A 16,525-nucleotide genomic window follows, 5' to 3' on the forward strand; every position below is an offset into this window, starting at 1 on the left:
GATTTCACATAAATGGAATAATACATAATGTATGCTTTTGTATCATTAAAGGGTGCTGGATTTTGTCAGATGCTTTTTCTGCATCCATTGAGATAATCATATGGTCTTTGTTTTTGCTTTTGTTTATGCTGTAAATCACATTTATTGATTTATATATGGTGAACCATCCCTGCATCCCTAAGATGAAGCCCACTTGATCTTGGTGGATTACATTCTTTATGTGCTCATGAATTCAGTTTGCTATTATTTTATTGAGGATTTTACATCTGTATTCAGAAAGGATATTAGTCTGTGGCTTTCTTTTAAGTGCTACTGGGAAAATTGTATAACCACATGCATAAGAATAAAACAGGACTCCCTACCTCTCACCCCTCAAAAACTTAAGATAGATGAAAGACTTACATCTAAGTCATAAAACTATAAGAATTTTATAGGACAATATTGGGAAACCTCTTCTAGATGTGGGCCTAGGCAAAGTATTTATGACTAAGAATCTAATGGCAATTATGGCAACATCAAAAATTAATAAATGGGATTTGATTGAATCAAAAAGTTTCTGCATAGCTAAGGAAATGATCAAAAGAGCAAATATACAACCCATAGAATGAAAGAAAATATTCACAAGCTATTCACAATCACAGATGTCTGATTCAGAACTCATAATGAAAACGTACAAATACCTCAAGCAAATAAGTAAGAATAAAAACAAACAACCATATAAAAAGTAGGCAAAAGACATGAACAGGAGGTTTTGAGAAGAAGATATACAAATGGCCAATAAACATATGAAAAAATGCTCAACATCACTAATCATCAGATAAATGCAAATTACAACCACACTGAGATACCACCTTGCTCTGATCACAATGGCTTTAAATAAAAAGTAGAAAACCAATAGACGCTGGCATGAATGTAGAGAGAAAGGAACACTTGAACTCATTTGATGGGACTGCAAATTAGTATAATCTCTATGGAAAACAGTATGCATACTCTTCAAAGACCTAAAAGTATACCTACCATTCCATCCAACAATACCACTATTGTGTATTTACTCAAAGGAAAAGAAACTTTTAATCAAAAAGACACCTGCACTCAAATGTTTATTGCAGCACAATTCACAATTGCAAAAACATAGAATCAACCCACATGCCCATCAATTTCATGAATTGATTAATTAAATGTGGTATTTGTACACCATGGAGTACTATTTTACCATACAAATGATGAATTAATACCTTTTGCAACAATCTGAGTGGGAATGCAGACCATTCTCCTAAGTGGAGTATCTCAAGGATGGAAAAAACAAGCACTATATGTACTCACCATAAAACTGGAACTAACTGATTAGGACACATGGACACAGGGGAAAGTAAAACTCTGTGGAAATCAAGCAGGGAAGAAGGAGAGAAAAGTAGGGCAATTAATAAACCTAACGGATGCTATGAACACTATCTGGGTAATGGGCACACTTATCACTAGGACTTAAGGGTTACAAAAATGATCTATATAACCTAAAACATTTGTGCTCCTTTAACATTTTGAAAGTTTAAAAAAAGGAAATAATCATTTCATCAGCAAATAAAAAGTATTTTACCATTTCTTTTCTTTTTTTTTAAATTAAGTCATATATACATAGATCATAAATATATTTATGCTTTGTGGGATTCAATGTGTTGATTATTTGTACATATTGGAGTGCTTACATCCTACTAATTAACATAGCTTTCACCTCATTTACTTAATCACAGTGTTAAGACATTTGTATTCAATACTTGATAGATTTGACTTGTATGCTTGCAATATGCTTCATAGGTGAGGTCCCACCATTAACCCTCCCTCTAATGAACCACCCCCCTCCTTTCCTATCTCCCTCCCCTTCCCTCCTGCATTCTGGGCTATCATTGTGATTCATCTCTCATATGAAAGTGTGAGTGATTATAAATTGGTTTTATAGTAGTACTGAGTACATTGGATATTTTTTTTTCCATTCCTGAGATACTTTACTAAGAAGAATATTTTCCAGTTTCATCCATGTAAACATAAAATAGGTAAAGTCTCCATCTTTTTTCTTCTTTTTTATTAAGCCATTTGTACATAGATCATAAATACATTTATGTCATTATGGGATTCAATGTGTTGATTATTTGTACAAATTGGAGTGCTTACATCCTACTAATCAACATAGCCTTCACCTCATTTACCCAATTACAGCATTAAGACATTTGTGTTCTACACCTGATAGATCCAACTTGAACTTGCAATATGCTCCATAGGTGTGGTCCCCCTACTAACTCTCCCTCTATTGACCTATCCCCCTCCCATCCCTTCTTCATCCTAGGCTATAGTTGTGTTTAATTTTTCATATGCAAGTGTGAGTGATTATAAATTGGTTTCACAGTAGTACTGAGTACATTGGATATTTTTTTCCATTCCTGAGATACTCTACTAAGAAGACTATTTTCCAGCTTCATCCATGTAAACATAAATGAGGTAAAGTCTCCATCTTTTTTTTAATGCTGCATAGTATTCCATGGTATACATATATCACAATTTATTTATCTATTCATGGGTAGATCGGCACTGGGCTTCTTCCAAGACTTGGCAATTATGAATTGAGCTGCAATGAACAATATGGTGCATATATCTTTGTTGCCAATTATTTTTGGTCTTTGGATATACACCTAGTAGAGGAATTGCTGAATCAAATGGCAGGTCTACATTTAGATCCCTGAGTGTTCTCCAAACTTCTTTCCAAAAGGAATGTACTAGTTTGCATTCCCACTAGCAGTGCAGAAGTGTTCCCTTTTCTCTGCATCCATGCCAACATCTGTAGTTTTGGGATTTTGTGATGTGGGCTACTCTTACTAGAGTTAAATGATATCTCAAAGTGGTTTTGGTTTGCATTTCTCTGATGATTAAAGATGATGAGAATTTTTTCATGTGTCTGTAAACTGTGCATCTGTCTTCTTCAGAGAAGCTTCTGTTCATGTCTCTTGCCCACAGAGAGAAGTGGAGAGCAAAAATGGATCATTCTCTCAGAGAGCTCTGGGATAATTCGAACAAAAGTAATATTCGCCTTATGGGAATTCCTGAAGGCAACCAGGTTGCTTCCAAAGGCAATTATTGATGCTCTACTGCAACAAATAATCAATGAGAACTTCCCAAACATGGCAAGAGATTCTGAAATTCAGATAGCAGACATTTTAAGAACCCCAGCACAACTCAATCCAAATAAAACATCTCCTAGACACATTATAATTAACTTTACCATTTCTTTTCTGATAATTATTTCTTTTTTCTTATCTTATTGCATTGGTTAGGAGTTTACAAATAATGTTTAAGTGATGATGAGAGTGGACTTTCTTGTCTTGTTTCCAATTTTAGGGAAAAGGTATCAGTATTACCAGTAAGTATGAAGTTTGATGTATCTATATACATGTAAACATGCATAAATATATATATATATATTTTTTTTTTTTTTTTTTTGTAGAGACAGAGTCTCACTTTATGGCCCTTGGTAGAGTGCCGTGGCCTCACACAGCTCACAGCAACCTCCAACTCCTGGGCTCAAGCGATTCTCCTGCCTCAGCCTCCCGAGCAGCTGGGACTACAGGCGCCCGCCACAACGCCCGGCTATTTTTTGGTTGCAGTTTGGCGGGGGCCGGGCTTGAACCCGCCACCCTCAGTATATGGGGCCGGCGCCCTACCGACTGTGTCACAGGCACCGCCCATAAATATATATTTTTAAAATGATTAAAGTAGCTCCTATTTATTCTTATTTTGCTGAGAATTTTATCAAGAGTATATGTTGAATTTCATCAAGTGGATCTACTTAGAGAGTCATGGGATTTTTCATTTTTATTCTTTAATTTGGTGAATCACATTGTAATTTTTCTGGAAGACCTTGGGTGAGTGATCTAGTGACTGTGAACAGCGCCAAAGGCCAGGACTGAGACAGAGGGGAAGAGCAGAGCTTTCAGTGTTTGGCAGTAGGATAGATGCCTTACACCCTCAGCCCTCAGAGGCATAGAGTGAGGCCAGTTTTGGCAGCCACTTCAGGAGAGATCCCAGTGACACATACTTTCCTGGGAAAGCCTCTGCATAGTCAATGGTTTAAAATGTCTTTTAAGTGGGCTGAGAAGAGATTCAAGATCTCAATCCTGTGGGGTTTGAGGGCAAGGAAGTATGCAGAGACCTCCAGTCTCCATCTCATACAGCTATATCAGCATTGTGATTAACATCTCCTACCCTGGAAGATCACCTGTTGCCCAGACAATATTCAGCAAGATATATATACTGCTTTGTTTGGGGATTATTTTTTCCCTTCTTCTTTTTTTTTTAATTTCAACTTTTTACTCCTAGATTTTTCTTTCTTCATTTTTCTTGTGTAAATATAATTTTCCATTGTTGCCTTCTTTTATAATAAGAACTTCATTTTTGCTGATGTTTCTACCCCAGCTATTTGGTTTTTCCCCAATTTTATCCCATAAGGTTTTCTATTTGTTCATTTTGGTTTGATTTATAGTATTTTTGTTTTACCTCTCTATTTGGCAGAGGTGAGGTATCATGTCTTCTCAGGCTGGCAAAGACCTGCTAACCTCAAGGGAACCACTCAACCCAGCACCCCCAGAGGTTGGGGGTTTTTAAGGTGTGAGTCAAAATACCTTACTGTATACCTTTATTACTCCTGTCTCCCTCTTTCTGTGCCTCTCTTCTGTTTATCAATATTACCTTTTACTCATCCTGTCTCCTTTATCTTTTTTCTTTCTTTTGATCTTTTTTCCCTTCTTGTTCTTCAATCTTCTCATCCTTTCAGTCCTGTACCAAAAGGACTCATCAAAACCTTAGGTAAGAGGCACAATAATTTAAAGATCAAGAGGAAGTGAAAGAAAAATTAGGGCAAGGAAACAGATAAAAGAGAACACTCATGAGGAAGAAACAACCGAAAAATCCTGGCAACATGAAAAACTGGTCCAGAGCAACCCCTCCAAGGGACAATGAGGTAGTTACTGCAGAGGATTCCATCTATAAAGAAATGTTAGAAATGACAGAAGGGGAATTTAAAATATGGATGACAAAAACAATGTAGGAAATTGCTGAGAAAGTGGAAAATAACCAAAAGGAAATTCAAAAACAGAATCAAATAAGAAATGAATGATATGAAGAATATAGAAAAAATCCAGCAGAGCTTAAGGAATTGAACCAGTCCATTAGGGAACTGAAAGATGCAGAAGAAAGTATCAATAAGGAATCTCAGAGGAAGAGGACAAAGACTTGAGATAACTCAGATGGCTAAAGAGGAAGAAAAGGAGACAGAGAAAGCAGAATGTTCCCTGACAATTATGGGACTTCATGAAGCATTCAAAAATATAAGTTATAGGTATCCCAGAAGGGGAAGAAGAATGTCCCAGGAGAATGGAAGCCATACTAGAGAATATTAGAAATGAAAAATTTTCCAAATATCACCAAAGATGCTGACACACTCCTTTCAGAGGAATATCGGACCCCAGGTCACCTCAACTCAAATAGAGCTTCTCCAAGACACATTGTGATGAACCTGTCCAAAGTCAAGACAAAAGAAAAGATTCTGCAAGCTGCCAGGAGTAAGCACCAATTGACCTACAGGGGCAAATCTGTCAGGGTGACTGCAGACTTCTCTAATGAAACTTTTCAAGCCAGACCACAATGGTCATATACCTTTAATCTACTTAAACAAAACAATTTTCAGCCCAGAATTCTATATCCTGCAAAACTAAGCTTTAAAATTGACATAAAAATCAAATCTTTTACTGATATGCAAGCACTGATGAAATTTGCCACAACAAAACCAGCTCTACAAGAGATACATCAACCTGTTCTACACACTGACCGTCACAATGAACTGCCAGCAAAGTAAGCACCCAGAAATTAAAGGACAGACCCTAGCTTCCACAATGATGTAAAACATAAAACTAAGCAATGGACTTTCACAAAATAAGATGAATAGAGCACTACCACACTTATCAATCATCTAACTAAAGTTAATGGCTTGCGTTCCCCACTAAAGAGTCATAGACTGGCTAATTGCATTAAAAACCACAAGCCATCCATTTTCTGTCACACCTCAGAAGACAAATTAAAACTCAGAGTTAAGGGTTGGAAGACAATTTTTCAGGCAAATGGAATTCAAAAGAAAAGAGGAGTTGCAATCTTATTTTCAGATACGTGTAGATTTAAAGCAACTAAAGTCAAAAAAGACAAAGATGAGTAACTTTATATTGGTCAAGGGAAAAATACAACAAGAAGACGTTTCAATTCTAAATATTTATGCACCCAACTTAAATGCTCCCAGATTCTTGAAACAGACCTTAATTAGTCTGAGCAATATGATATCCTATAACACCACAATAACAGGGGACTTTAACACTCCTTTCACAGAGCTGGACAGATCCTCTAAAGAGAAATTAAACAAAGGTATAAGGGTCTTAAATGAGACCCTAGAATAACTGTGCTTGATAGATGTATATAGAAGACTCCATCCCAAATCTAAACCATATACATTCTTCTCATCACCCCATGGAAATTTCTCCAAAATTGATCATATCCTAGGACACAAAAAAAACCTCACCAGAGTCAAAGAATTGGAATTTTACCTTGTATCTTCTCAGACCACAAAGCATTAAAGGTGTGACTCAACTCCAATAAAAATGTTCAACCCCACATAAAGGCATGAAAATTCAACAACCTTATGCTGAATGACAGTTGGGTGCAGGAAGAAATAAAATAAGAAATCATTAACTTACTTGAGCATAATAACAATGAAGACACATGCTACCAAAACCTGTGGGATACAGCAAAAGCAGTCCTAAGAGGAAAATTTATTGCTTTATATGCCTACATCAAAAAAAAAAAAAAAACAGAAAAAGAACACATCAACAAACTCACAAGCCATCTTATGGAATTGGAAAAAGAAGAACAATCCAATCCTAAACCCAGCAGAAGAAAAGAAATACCCAAAATTGAATCAGAGATTAATAAAATTGAAAACAAAAAAATTCATTCAGAAAATTAAGGAAACAAAAAGTTGATTTTTTTGAAAAAAATAAATAAAATAGATAAACCTTTGGCCAGACTAACTAGAAATAGAAAAGTAAAATCTCTAGTAACCTCAATGAGAACAGACAAAGGGGAAATAACAACAGATGCCACAGAGATACAAGAGATTATCTCTGAATACTACAAGAAACTCTATGCCCATATAATTGACAATGTGAAGAAAATGGATCAATATATGGAAACACACTGTCTCCCTAGACTAAGCCAGGAAGAAATAGATCTCCTGAACAGATCAATTTCAAAGCACTGAGATCAAAGAAACAGTATAAAATCTCCCAACAAAAAAATGTCCTGGTCTGGAAGGCTTCACACCAGAATTCTTTCAAACCTTCAAAGAAGAGCTTATTCCCGTACTGCAGAAATTATTGTAACAAAATGGAGGAAGGAATCTTCCCCCAACACATTCTACAAAGCAAACATCACCTTGATACCAAAACCAGGAAAAGACCCAACTAAAAAGGAGAACTTCAGACCAATTTCAATACTTACTATAGATGCAAAAATTCTCAACAAAATCCTAGCCAATAGACTACAGCTTATCATCAAAAAAGTCATACATCATGATCAAGTAGGTTTCATCCCAGGGATGCAAGGCTGGTTTAACATATGCAAGTCCATAAACATTATTCACCATATCAACAGAAGTAAAAACAAAGACCATATGATCCTCTTGGTAGATGAAGAAAAAAGCATTTGATAAAATCCAGCATCCTTTTCTGCTTAGAACACTGAAGAGTATATTCAGTAAATGGTGCTGGGAGAACTGGATATCCATCTGTAAAAGACTGAAACTGGACCTGCACCTTTGTCCACTCACAAAAATTGATTCAAAATGGATAAAAGACCTAAATACAAGCCGTGAAATGATAAAAATCCTCAAAGAAAGGGTAGGAAAAACACTTGAAGATATTGACCTGGGGAAAGACTTTATGAAGAAGACTTCCATGGCAATTGCAATGACAACAAAAACAAACAAATGGGACTTAATTAAACGGAAAAGCTTCTGTACAGCCAAGGAGACAGCAACCAAAGCAAATAGACAACCTTCCCAATGAGAAAGGATATTTGCATATTTTGAATCAGACCAAAGCTTTATAACTAGCATCTATAGAAAACTCAAATTAATCCACATGAAAAAGCCAATGATCTCATATATTGATGGACAAGAGAGATGAATAGAACCTTCTCTAAAGAAGACCGAAAAATGGCTAACAAACATACGACAAAATGCTCATCATCCATAATTATGAGAGAAATGCAAATCAAAACCAACCTGAGATATCATCTAACCCCAGCAAGAATGGCCCACATCACAAAATCTCAAAACTGCAGATGCTGGTGTGGACGTGGAGAGAAGGGAATACTTTTACACTGCTGGTGGGACTGCAAATTAATACAACTTTTTGGGAGGAAGTATGGAGAACCCTCAAGAACTCAAACTAGACCTCTCATTTGATCCTGCAATCCCATTACTGGGTATCTACCCAGAAGGGAAAAAGAATTCTTCTACCATAAAGACACTTGCACTAGACCGTTTATTGCAGCTCAATTTACAATCACCAAAATGTGGAAACAGCCTAAATGCCCACCACCCCAGAAATGGATTAACAAGCTGTGGTATATGTATACCATGAAATACTATTCAGCTATTAAAAAAGATGGGACTTTACCTAACAATTGCAATCAGAGTAACCTGGCTTATTGTACCCTCAATGAATCCCCAACAATAAAAAAAAAAAAAAAAAAAGAGGGAGACTTTACATCCTTTGTATTAACCTGGATGGAAGTGGAAGACATTCTTCGCAGTAAAGCATCACAAGAATGGAAAAGCATGAATTTTATATACTCAGTTCTCACATGAAGTCAGTTGATGGCCTAGTATATGGTGGGGGGTGAAGGAAGGGGAGAGCAGAGAGAGGGAAGAAGGGAGGGCAGTGGGGGGAGTCACAGTGTGTGGATACACCTTTTGGGGGTGGGACACAACTATAAGAGGGACTTTACCTAACAATTGCACTCAATGTAACCTGTTCTTTGTATCCTCAATGAATCCCTAACAATAAAAAAAAGCTCACAACTTGATATATCACCATGAAAATCTATAATATGAAGGACAAAAACCAAGTCATAAAGATTTTAGAAAGCAAAAGCAACTTATGCACAAAGAAATGAAAACCTGATTAAAGATGAAATTTTCACAGGGGACACTGAATGCAGCAAGATGATGAAAATGGACATCTAAATTATTAAGTGAAAAATCATTTTAAACATGCTCAAATACTCATTCAATTATGAAAGTAAAATAAATATATTTTTAGACTATGAGGAGAAATAACATCAAATTACAGTATTTAGCTTAGGAAAATAATACCACATAATTTCAGATATTTAGAGAATAATAATCTTTTAATAGATTATTAAAACTTAAATCTTAACTAAACAAAGATGTATTAGAGGAAAAGCTATGGATCAAAGGAAATACAACCAATCCAAAACAGGTAAGAAAAAAAGAGAGGGAAAATAATGGAAAATCTTGTCTTTAAAGTAAATCATAAGACAGCAAAAATAAAGAGTAGTGATCAAAATGAACACTAGTAAAATAAATTGATTCAGAAAATATAGGTACACCTGATTTATAAGGAACATATCAAAAATAAAACAACTCAAGAAGATTAAAATGAAAGGATTAGAAAAGACATACCAGACAACTGCAAAGTGAAAAAGAAAGCACTGTAGCAAAACTAACATCAGAAACAAATAAAATTTGGGTTGAAAAGTATTACAAGCAGTACCGAGGTTATTTCATACTGAGAAAAGGCAGCAGACTTCATAGCAGAAGTGAAGAACTGTATGAAAATTGCTTTAAAATATTAAAGGGAAAGTCTGACAAAAGTACAGGAAAACTGAAAAACTCACAACTATAGTATAAACTGTTAGTTCACCTCTCTCAGAAGCTGGCAAATGTAGTAAACCAAATTTAAATAAAAGTTTTGAATAAAATAATAAACACACTAGATTAAATATTATGTAAAGCAGAGCTTATAAATTTGTTGTATCACATCTAAAAATGTGTGACATTTCTGAGCACTCATTCTGTATGAGGCACTCACCCATCTAAGTGCTTGATATGTGATCTAACTCTGATCCTCCTACCCCCCTGTGAAATGGGGAGCATTATTGTCACCTCCAGGCAGCAAACAAGGCTTATTCCATCTCCATGTCTGTGCAGTGGTAGTGCTGGAATTCAGACCACTCCTCTCAGCCCTCCTAGCCCCATGCCTCCTGCTGGCTACCCTCCCTCCCATCTGACATTAGTTACCACACTCTTAATCATTATGGTAGATTGTCTTTCAAACATGGAGAAGCCTCAAAAATGAATATGCATTAATCCACAAAAGAAGTAACAGTAAGGCCATGCATGGTGGTTCATGCCCATCATCTCAGCACGCTGAGATTACTTGAGCCCAGGAGTTCCAGACCAGCCTGGACAACATAACAAGACCATTGTCCCTACTAAAAATTCAAAAATTAGCTGGCTATGGTTGCATGTGCCTGTATACCTGACATGTGGTTATTTAAATAAATGTCCATAGCTCCCTTTGATGAAAAAACAAGGGAGTCATTGCTGCGCACATTTGCAAGGTCCTTCCTTGTGAGGAACTGTCGTCATTTCCATCAGGGGGTTCTGGGTCACACTGATACCTGGCTCAGGTTTGGAAACTGGGGAAGAGATCTAGGCTTTTCACTGAGGTAGCGGTAGCCTTCTGCTCATCTATTTCTAATCTCTTTTGATGACACATATGAAGTGAGATCCTTGTTGGCCGCCCTTCTGCCTTACCTATAGGAACTCTGGCCTTGAGACACTGCAGGAATCTGGGGAGGAGATTTTTGGTTTCTGACCTGATTTTCTAAAAAGGCTGCACTTCCTGTCCGGTTTATGAGAATTCCTTTCCCATAATAACTACTGGGTTTCTTTGATGCCTTATTGACTATTTGATATTTTAAACTATAGATGTTTTTCTCTGGTAAAAATAATAGCTATGTTAATAAAAATATATTTTGGTGTTATTTACTCTGAGTTAAACATATCAAAAAAAGAAAAATTATACAACCATCTCAAAGATTCTTTAAAAGGTACTTTAATAAATATCCTACACCCGGTCCCTATTCTATAAAATAACTTATAGTAAAGCAAAAGCAGCAGAAAATGTCCTTAATTTGATAAAAACCATCTATCAGAAAGCTTCAAGCTGAACATTGTAAACATTCCTCTAAAATCAAGAATGAAATCAAAACTGTTGTTTATACTGTTGCTATTCACAGCTAATGGACTAATACGGCAGGGGGGGGGCTGAGAAAATGTATGTAAGAAAAAGAAAACTACAAAAGTATAAATTCTGAAAAAGAAGAGAAACTCCTACTGTATTTGAATATCTAGTTATTTCTCCAGAAAAATGCAAGGTAGTAGCAGGAGGAAGAAGATCACTTAGGAAAATTCCTACATACAAGGTCAATAAACAAAAACTAATAGATCTCCCTTATGGCAGCAATAAATGATTAGAAAATGTAAAAGTAAGTTCCCACTTAAATTTTAAAATGCCTAGCACTAAGTCGATCCAATGAGAATACCACAAGATCCATTAAACATTACTATAGAACTTCAAATACTTGAATACTTGAATAAATGAAGAGATATACATGTTTGTAGCTGTGATCATTCAGAATCGTTTAAAATATAAATTGTCCCTAAATTTATCTTTTCATTAAGTGTCTCTCAATTGAATCCCAGCAAGATAGGCTATAGAACATTACCTGTAAAATTCTAGTAGCTAAAACTTTTCAGTATTGAAACAAATAAAAAATAGAACCATGGGTCAGAACAGGAGTCACACAAATTCACACATGAGAGGATGTAATGTAATAGTCCCTACCACATGAATGTGGTCTTGAGAGAAGGAACTGGTAGGCATTGTTTTTTGCACTGCTGCAACATTGCCCAACTGAGTCAGGAAGTCTCAAAACAGTTACAAATTATCCTGAGCAAAATAGGGTGAAGGCGTGGAAAGTTTCAACCAGTTAGAACCAAGATGGTGAAACACTGTCCCTTCCAAGATTAGTCTTCCCCTTGTTTGCTCATAATTAAGACCTTGCTTAAACAGAAAGGCAACAGGAACCAGGGGGACACTTCTATTCTAAAGGTAGAACTAGCCTTTACTCTGTGAAGTAGACTTTGTATAGTTTCTGAATAAATTTCGCTTTCACTTTATACTATCCATAGCTCCTGAATTCTTTCTTGTGCTAAGCAAGGACCCATTTGGACTTCAGATGGCTACCAGCATTCCTATGTCAGTTTCTCTCTGTCTGTCTCTCTCTCTCCCTTACTGATCTGTAGAAGTTAGGTAACCTCAGCATACAATTTTCTTTCCTTTCCTAATCATCATTTTCACTTAAAGGAAACAATTTATAGCTTCTCTATGGCGTGTTCGAGCTTTCAACATCACCATACTCCTAATTGAGGCCATTGTTAAGTAAAATGAAAATAAGGGTTCTCTAAACACAAGTACTGCAATACCACAGTAGTTGATCTGATAACTGAGACAGGTTCTAAGAGCCTAACAGGTGGGCAGTTGGCATCTAGAGCATACAGGTGCTGGACAAAGGTAGAGATCACATTCTAGGAAGGACTAAGTGGAACTGAGTGAGATTTCATCATACTACTCAGAATGGCATGCAATTTATAACTTATAAATTCTTTATTTATGGAATCCTCCATTGAATATTTTTGGATCTTGCTTTACCACTGGTAATTGAAACCATAAAAAAAATCATGAATCAGGGAGAACCACTGTAGTTTATAACAACATAAAGATACCAATACTGTCTATGAAGAAATCAGGAGAACAAAACCTTCAAAGAGAAAAATAGAAAGTTTATTTAAAAATTTTTTAAATTAGTAATATCCATATACCATAAACACGAGATGGAAGACATAATGTTATAAAGATGTCCATTATCTTCAAATTGACCCATAGACTCAGTGCACTCACATGCAAAATCCCAATAAGATTTTGACAAGCTGATTTGGGAATGCAAAGGCCCAAGACACTTTGGAGGAAGAGGAGAAGATTTACTCTCCCATATATCAGAAGTCATTGGGAAACTGCCCACCTATGACAGTGCTGTGCTGGCCTAAGCAAAACTGACCACAGGCCAATGGCAGACAAGAGAAAACACAGAAAGAATGTGATCACTTGGTTAATAAAAAAGGTAGCACGGAAAATCAACGGGGAAAAGGATGGTTTAATCCAGTGGTTCTCAACCTTCCTAATGCTGCATTGCTACGCAATGAAAATAGTTTTATGGTTGGGGGTAACCACAACATGAGGAGCTGTATTAAAGGTTGTGGCATTAGGAAGGTTGAGAACCACTGGTTTAACCAATTAGTTGTGTCCTCAGAAAAACTGCAAGGAATCAAAACAGACCCTTTAAGCTGTAGCTCCGATGGGAAATGGCCTGATCTGAGATAAAGCAGGAAATGTGAAAAATCAAATTTCACTCAGATTCTGCCTAAGCAAGTGGGAAGTTGGGGGTGAAGCAGAGTGAGAGGCGCTGTGAAGGGCGGGCACCGGAAAAAACAAAGGAACAAAGGGTATAATCTGAAGAAGACAAGGAGAATGTCCCCACTGTGCTCAACACCAAACAAAAACCTAAATAAAAGTGAAAGAGTGTGAAAATGGGATGATAAATTAGCAAAATATGGGTTACACTGGAGATTGCAAAGATGTAAAGCAAATTAAGGTCCTCCTTAAAAAGAAACACCATCAAATTTTTCATGAACCAGAAATTACAAGACCCAAAAGCTACTAAAACTTAAATAATTGTCATGAGGTAAAAGTTCAAGACAACCATTACAAACACAAAGTGTAAAACGAAGAAAAAGAAAGTGCCAGGCAGCAGAGAAGGGCTGTGAAGGCTAAAGCTACACCAATACAAAAACAATTCGGCCTAAAAATTGAAAAAGAAAAAGTTTTCAGAGATATTAGAACAGAAACATCTCCTGAAATAAAAGTAGAACAAATTTGTCACCTTGAGAGACACAAGAGCTACCTTAAAAACTGGCAGTGCTCATGGAATTTGTCAGCTTTCCCCATCACTTTATTTATAACAATGAGGGTGCATCTATCTTATAAAATCAACATCATGATAGGTCTATACATAAAATATTAAGCCTTAACAAGATAAAAGTCATCACACACAAAGGTAAAAGAAAAGTATGTTTATACTTACTGGAATATTTAGCAAACTCACTCATAAAAGAAAGGATAAACACTTCAACTAAATAACATTGGCGAAAATGAACAAGTGATTTATTAAAAAGGTAATTTAAATGGCCAACAAACACGAAAAACTCTTCAACTTCCTACATAATCAGGAAAATACAAGTCAGAACAAGATGCAATTCTTTATTCATCAGCTTTCAAAGTTTGGCTGGATGTGAGGAAATGTTTCATCTGTCTTGTTTTGAGATTGGTAGAAAAATGCATTGACTCAGCCAGTTAGAAAGGCAGCTTGGCAGGACATATGAACAAGTAAACATTAGCACTCTCTTTCTCAATAATTTCACATTTTTAGGTTATGACACAAGTCTAATACTTGTATATGTGAAAAAAAAAAACAAAAAGAAATATATAATCATTGTTATTACAGCTTGTTGGTAAAAGTGAATAACTGAAAAAAACCTAAATATCCCTCAACTGGGAAAGGGTTACAAAATTATGGTATATCAATTGTATACGATAGCTTGTGGCTATTTAAAAGAATGAGGTAGGTCTGTAAGCTTAAGAGGAAAAGATCTCTAAGATTTCCACTACTAAGATAAGTGAATACACAGAACAGCATGTGCGATACAATCCCATTTACTACAAGATGAGAGCAGAAAAGTTTATATTTATGCAAATTCACATATAAGCAATGCATAGAAAAAGATGTGGCAGGCTAAACTCTGATTCTCCACCAGCCAGGAAAGGAAGCTACTGGGCAGGGGTGAGTGCTGAAGAGAATCTTTTCCTCTTTATACTGCTACATTGTTTGAAGCTTCATGAACAGCACCTATAATGTATTTCATTTGTGTTAAATAGCTCAGCAGCTAGGGCGCCAGCCACATACACCAGGACTGGCGGGTTTGAACCTCAGGGCTGCCAAACAACAGTGACAACTACAACAAAAAAAAAATAGCTGGACTTTGTGGCAGGTGCCTGTAGTCCCAGCTACTTGAGAAGCTAATGCAAGAGAATCACTTAAGCCCAAGAGTTTCAGGTTGCTGTGAGCTGTGACACCACAGCACTCTACCAGGGGTGACATAGTGAGACTTTGTCTCAAAAAAAAATTAAGTAGTGTTATTTCTTAATCCATTTCTACAAAAAGATAGGATTTCCATCCCTTTACTTTTAAGAGATATCCCTCGTCCTGAAACAGGAAATTAAAGTAAAAATAAAGCTATTCAGCCTGCACTAGTCTTTTGCAATGGTAGGCCTTTCTCAACCTTTTTCCTCTTTTGATCAAAGTCAATGGAGGATGAACTCAGACCCCAAGCCAGTCAGGAGAACAACCCAAGGACCACATGCCAGGACAGCATCCAGTGTTTAAAGTAAGCCAGGTGTTTACCCGGCACGTCAATGTTCTAAACTACCTCCTATGACATGGCCTAGGTGAAGGGAGAAGAAAGCAGAGAGAGACATCAGAGGCGATGGGGAAGCAATAAATCCCTGCCTTCCTCAAAGGACTCCTGTGTTCAGAGAGCCCTGGCCAGCAGATTGGCAGCTGCGTAATCAGGAAGTCACATACATTATGGGAAGCTGGACTCACACTGACAGCCATCCTGCCGCAGTTTAAAAAAACCCAACTGCCTCCTTACCTACTCTTTGTTTTCTTTGTAGCACATACCTGTGTCCTTGCAAAGCAGGACTAAACTCAAGTACAGCTTCAGACATGAACTGGACTAGAGGCATGAAGGCAGCAATATTGCCAGACACGAGGAGGGAGATAAAGACTCACCTGGTGCTCAGGTCATGGTCCCCACCTGCCATCCTCAAAACCTGGGTCCTGACCCCTCCAGTCGGCCTGGGCTGAGTCCACTGTCACTGCTGGGTTCGAAGCAGACCAGCTTATCCAGAGAGGGCTCCGCCCCAATAGGGAAAAGGGAAGTGAAAGTGCTTATCTGAATTCATGACATGCTGTGGACACTGTGTCCCTCCTCCTTCACTCCAGGGGGTTCTCAGCTTTCCTGAAATGTGGCTGAGGGATGGGAAAAGGCCCTGAGCAAGACCTAAACGACCAGAAAGGATGAGTCCAGGATGAGCAGGGCCAGCTCCCAGGAGCTCAAGAGTTTGTGCAAGGGACAGTGAAAAAAATCCACTTGAAACCATCCTTAGCT

The 16,525-nt window shown here is 37.0% G+C and overlaps 1 protein-coding gene across 3 annotated transcripts in view; it reads right to left on the reverse strand.

Moving 5' to 3' along the window:
• Positions 1–16,278, reverse strand: part of LOC128590832 (nuclear autoantigen Sp-100-like) — a 43,498-nt gene extending 27,220 nt beyond the window's left edge. The window contains exon 1 of one of the 3 annotated variants that reach the window (XM_053598280.1): positions 16,147–16,278. In XM_053598280.1, coding sequence (XP_053454255.1) covers positions 16,147–16,178 — 32 coding nt within the window. In that variant the 5' untranslated portion in view covers positions 16,179–16,278. Of the gene's footprint in view, positions 1–4,731; positions 4,858–14,379; positions 14,487–16,146 lie in introns of those variants that run through there. The other 2 variants (XM_053598281.1, XM_053598279.1) reach the window with 2 other exon arrangements.
• Between the last annotated feature and the right edge of the window lie 247 nt (positions 16,279–16,525).

This window comes from Nycticebus coucang, chromosome 7, assembly GCF_027406575.1.
Source record: "Nycticebus coucang isolate mNycCou1 chromosome 7, mNycCou1.pri, whole genome shotgun sequence".
In the NCBI taxonomy this organism is placed as follows: Eukaryota; Metazoa; Chordata; class Mammalia; order Primates; family Lorisidae; genus Nycticebus; species Nycticebus coucang.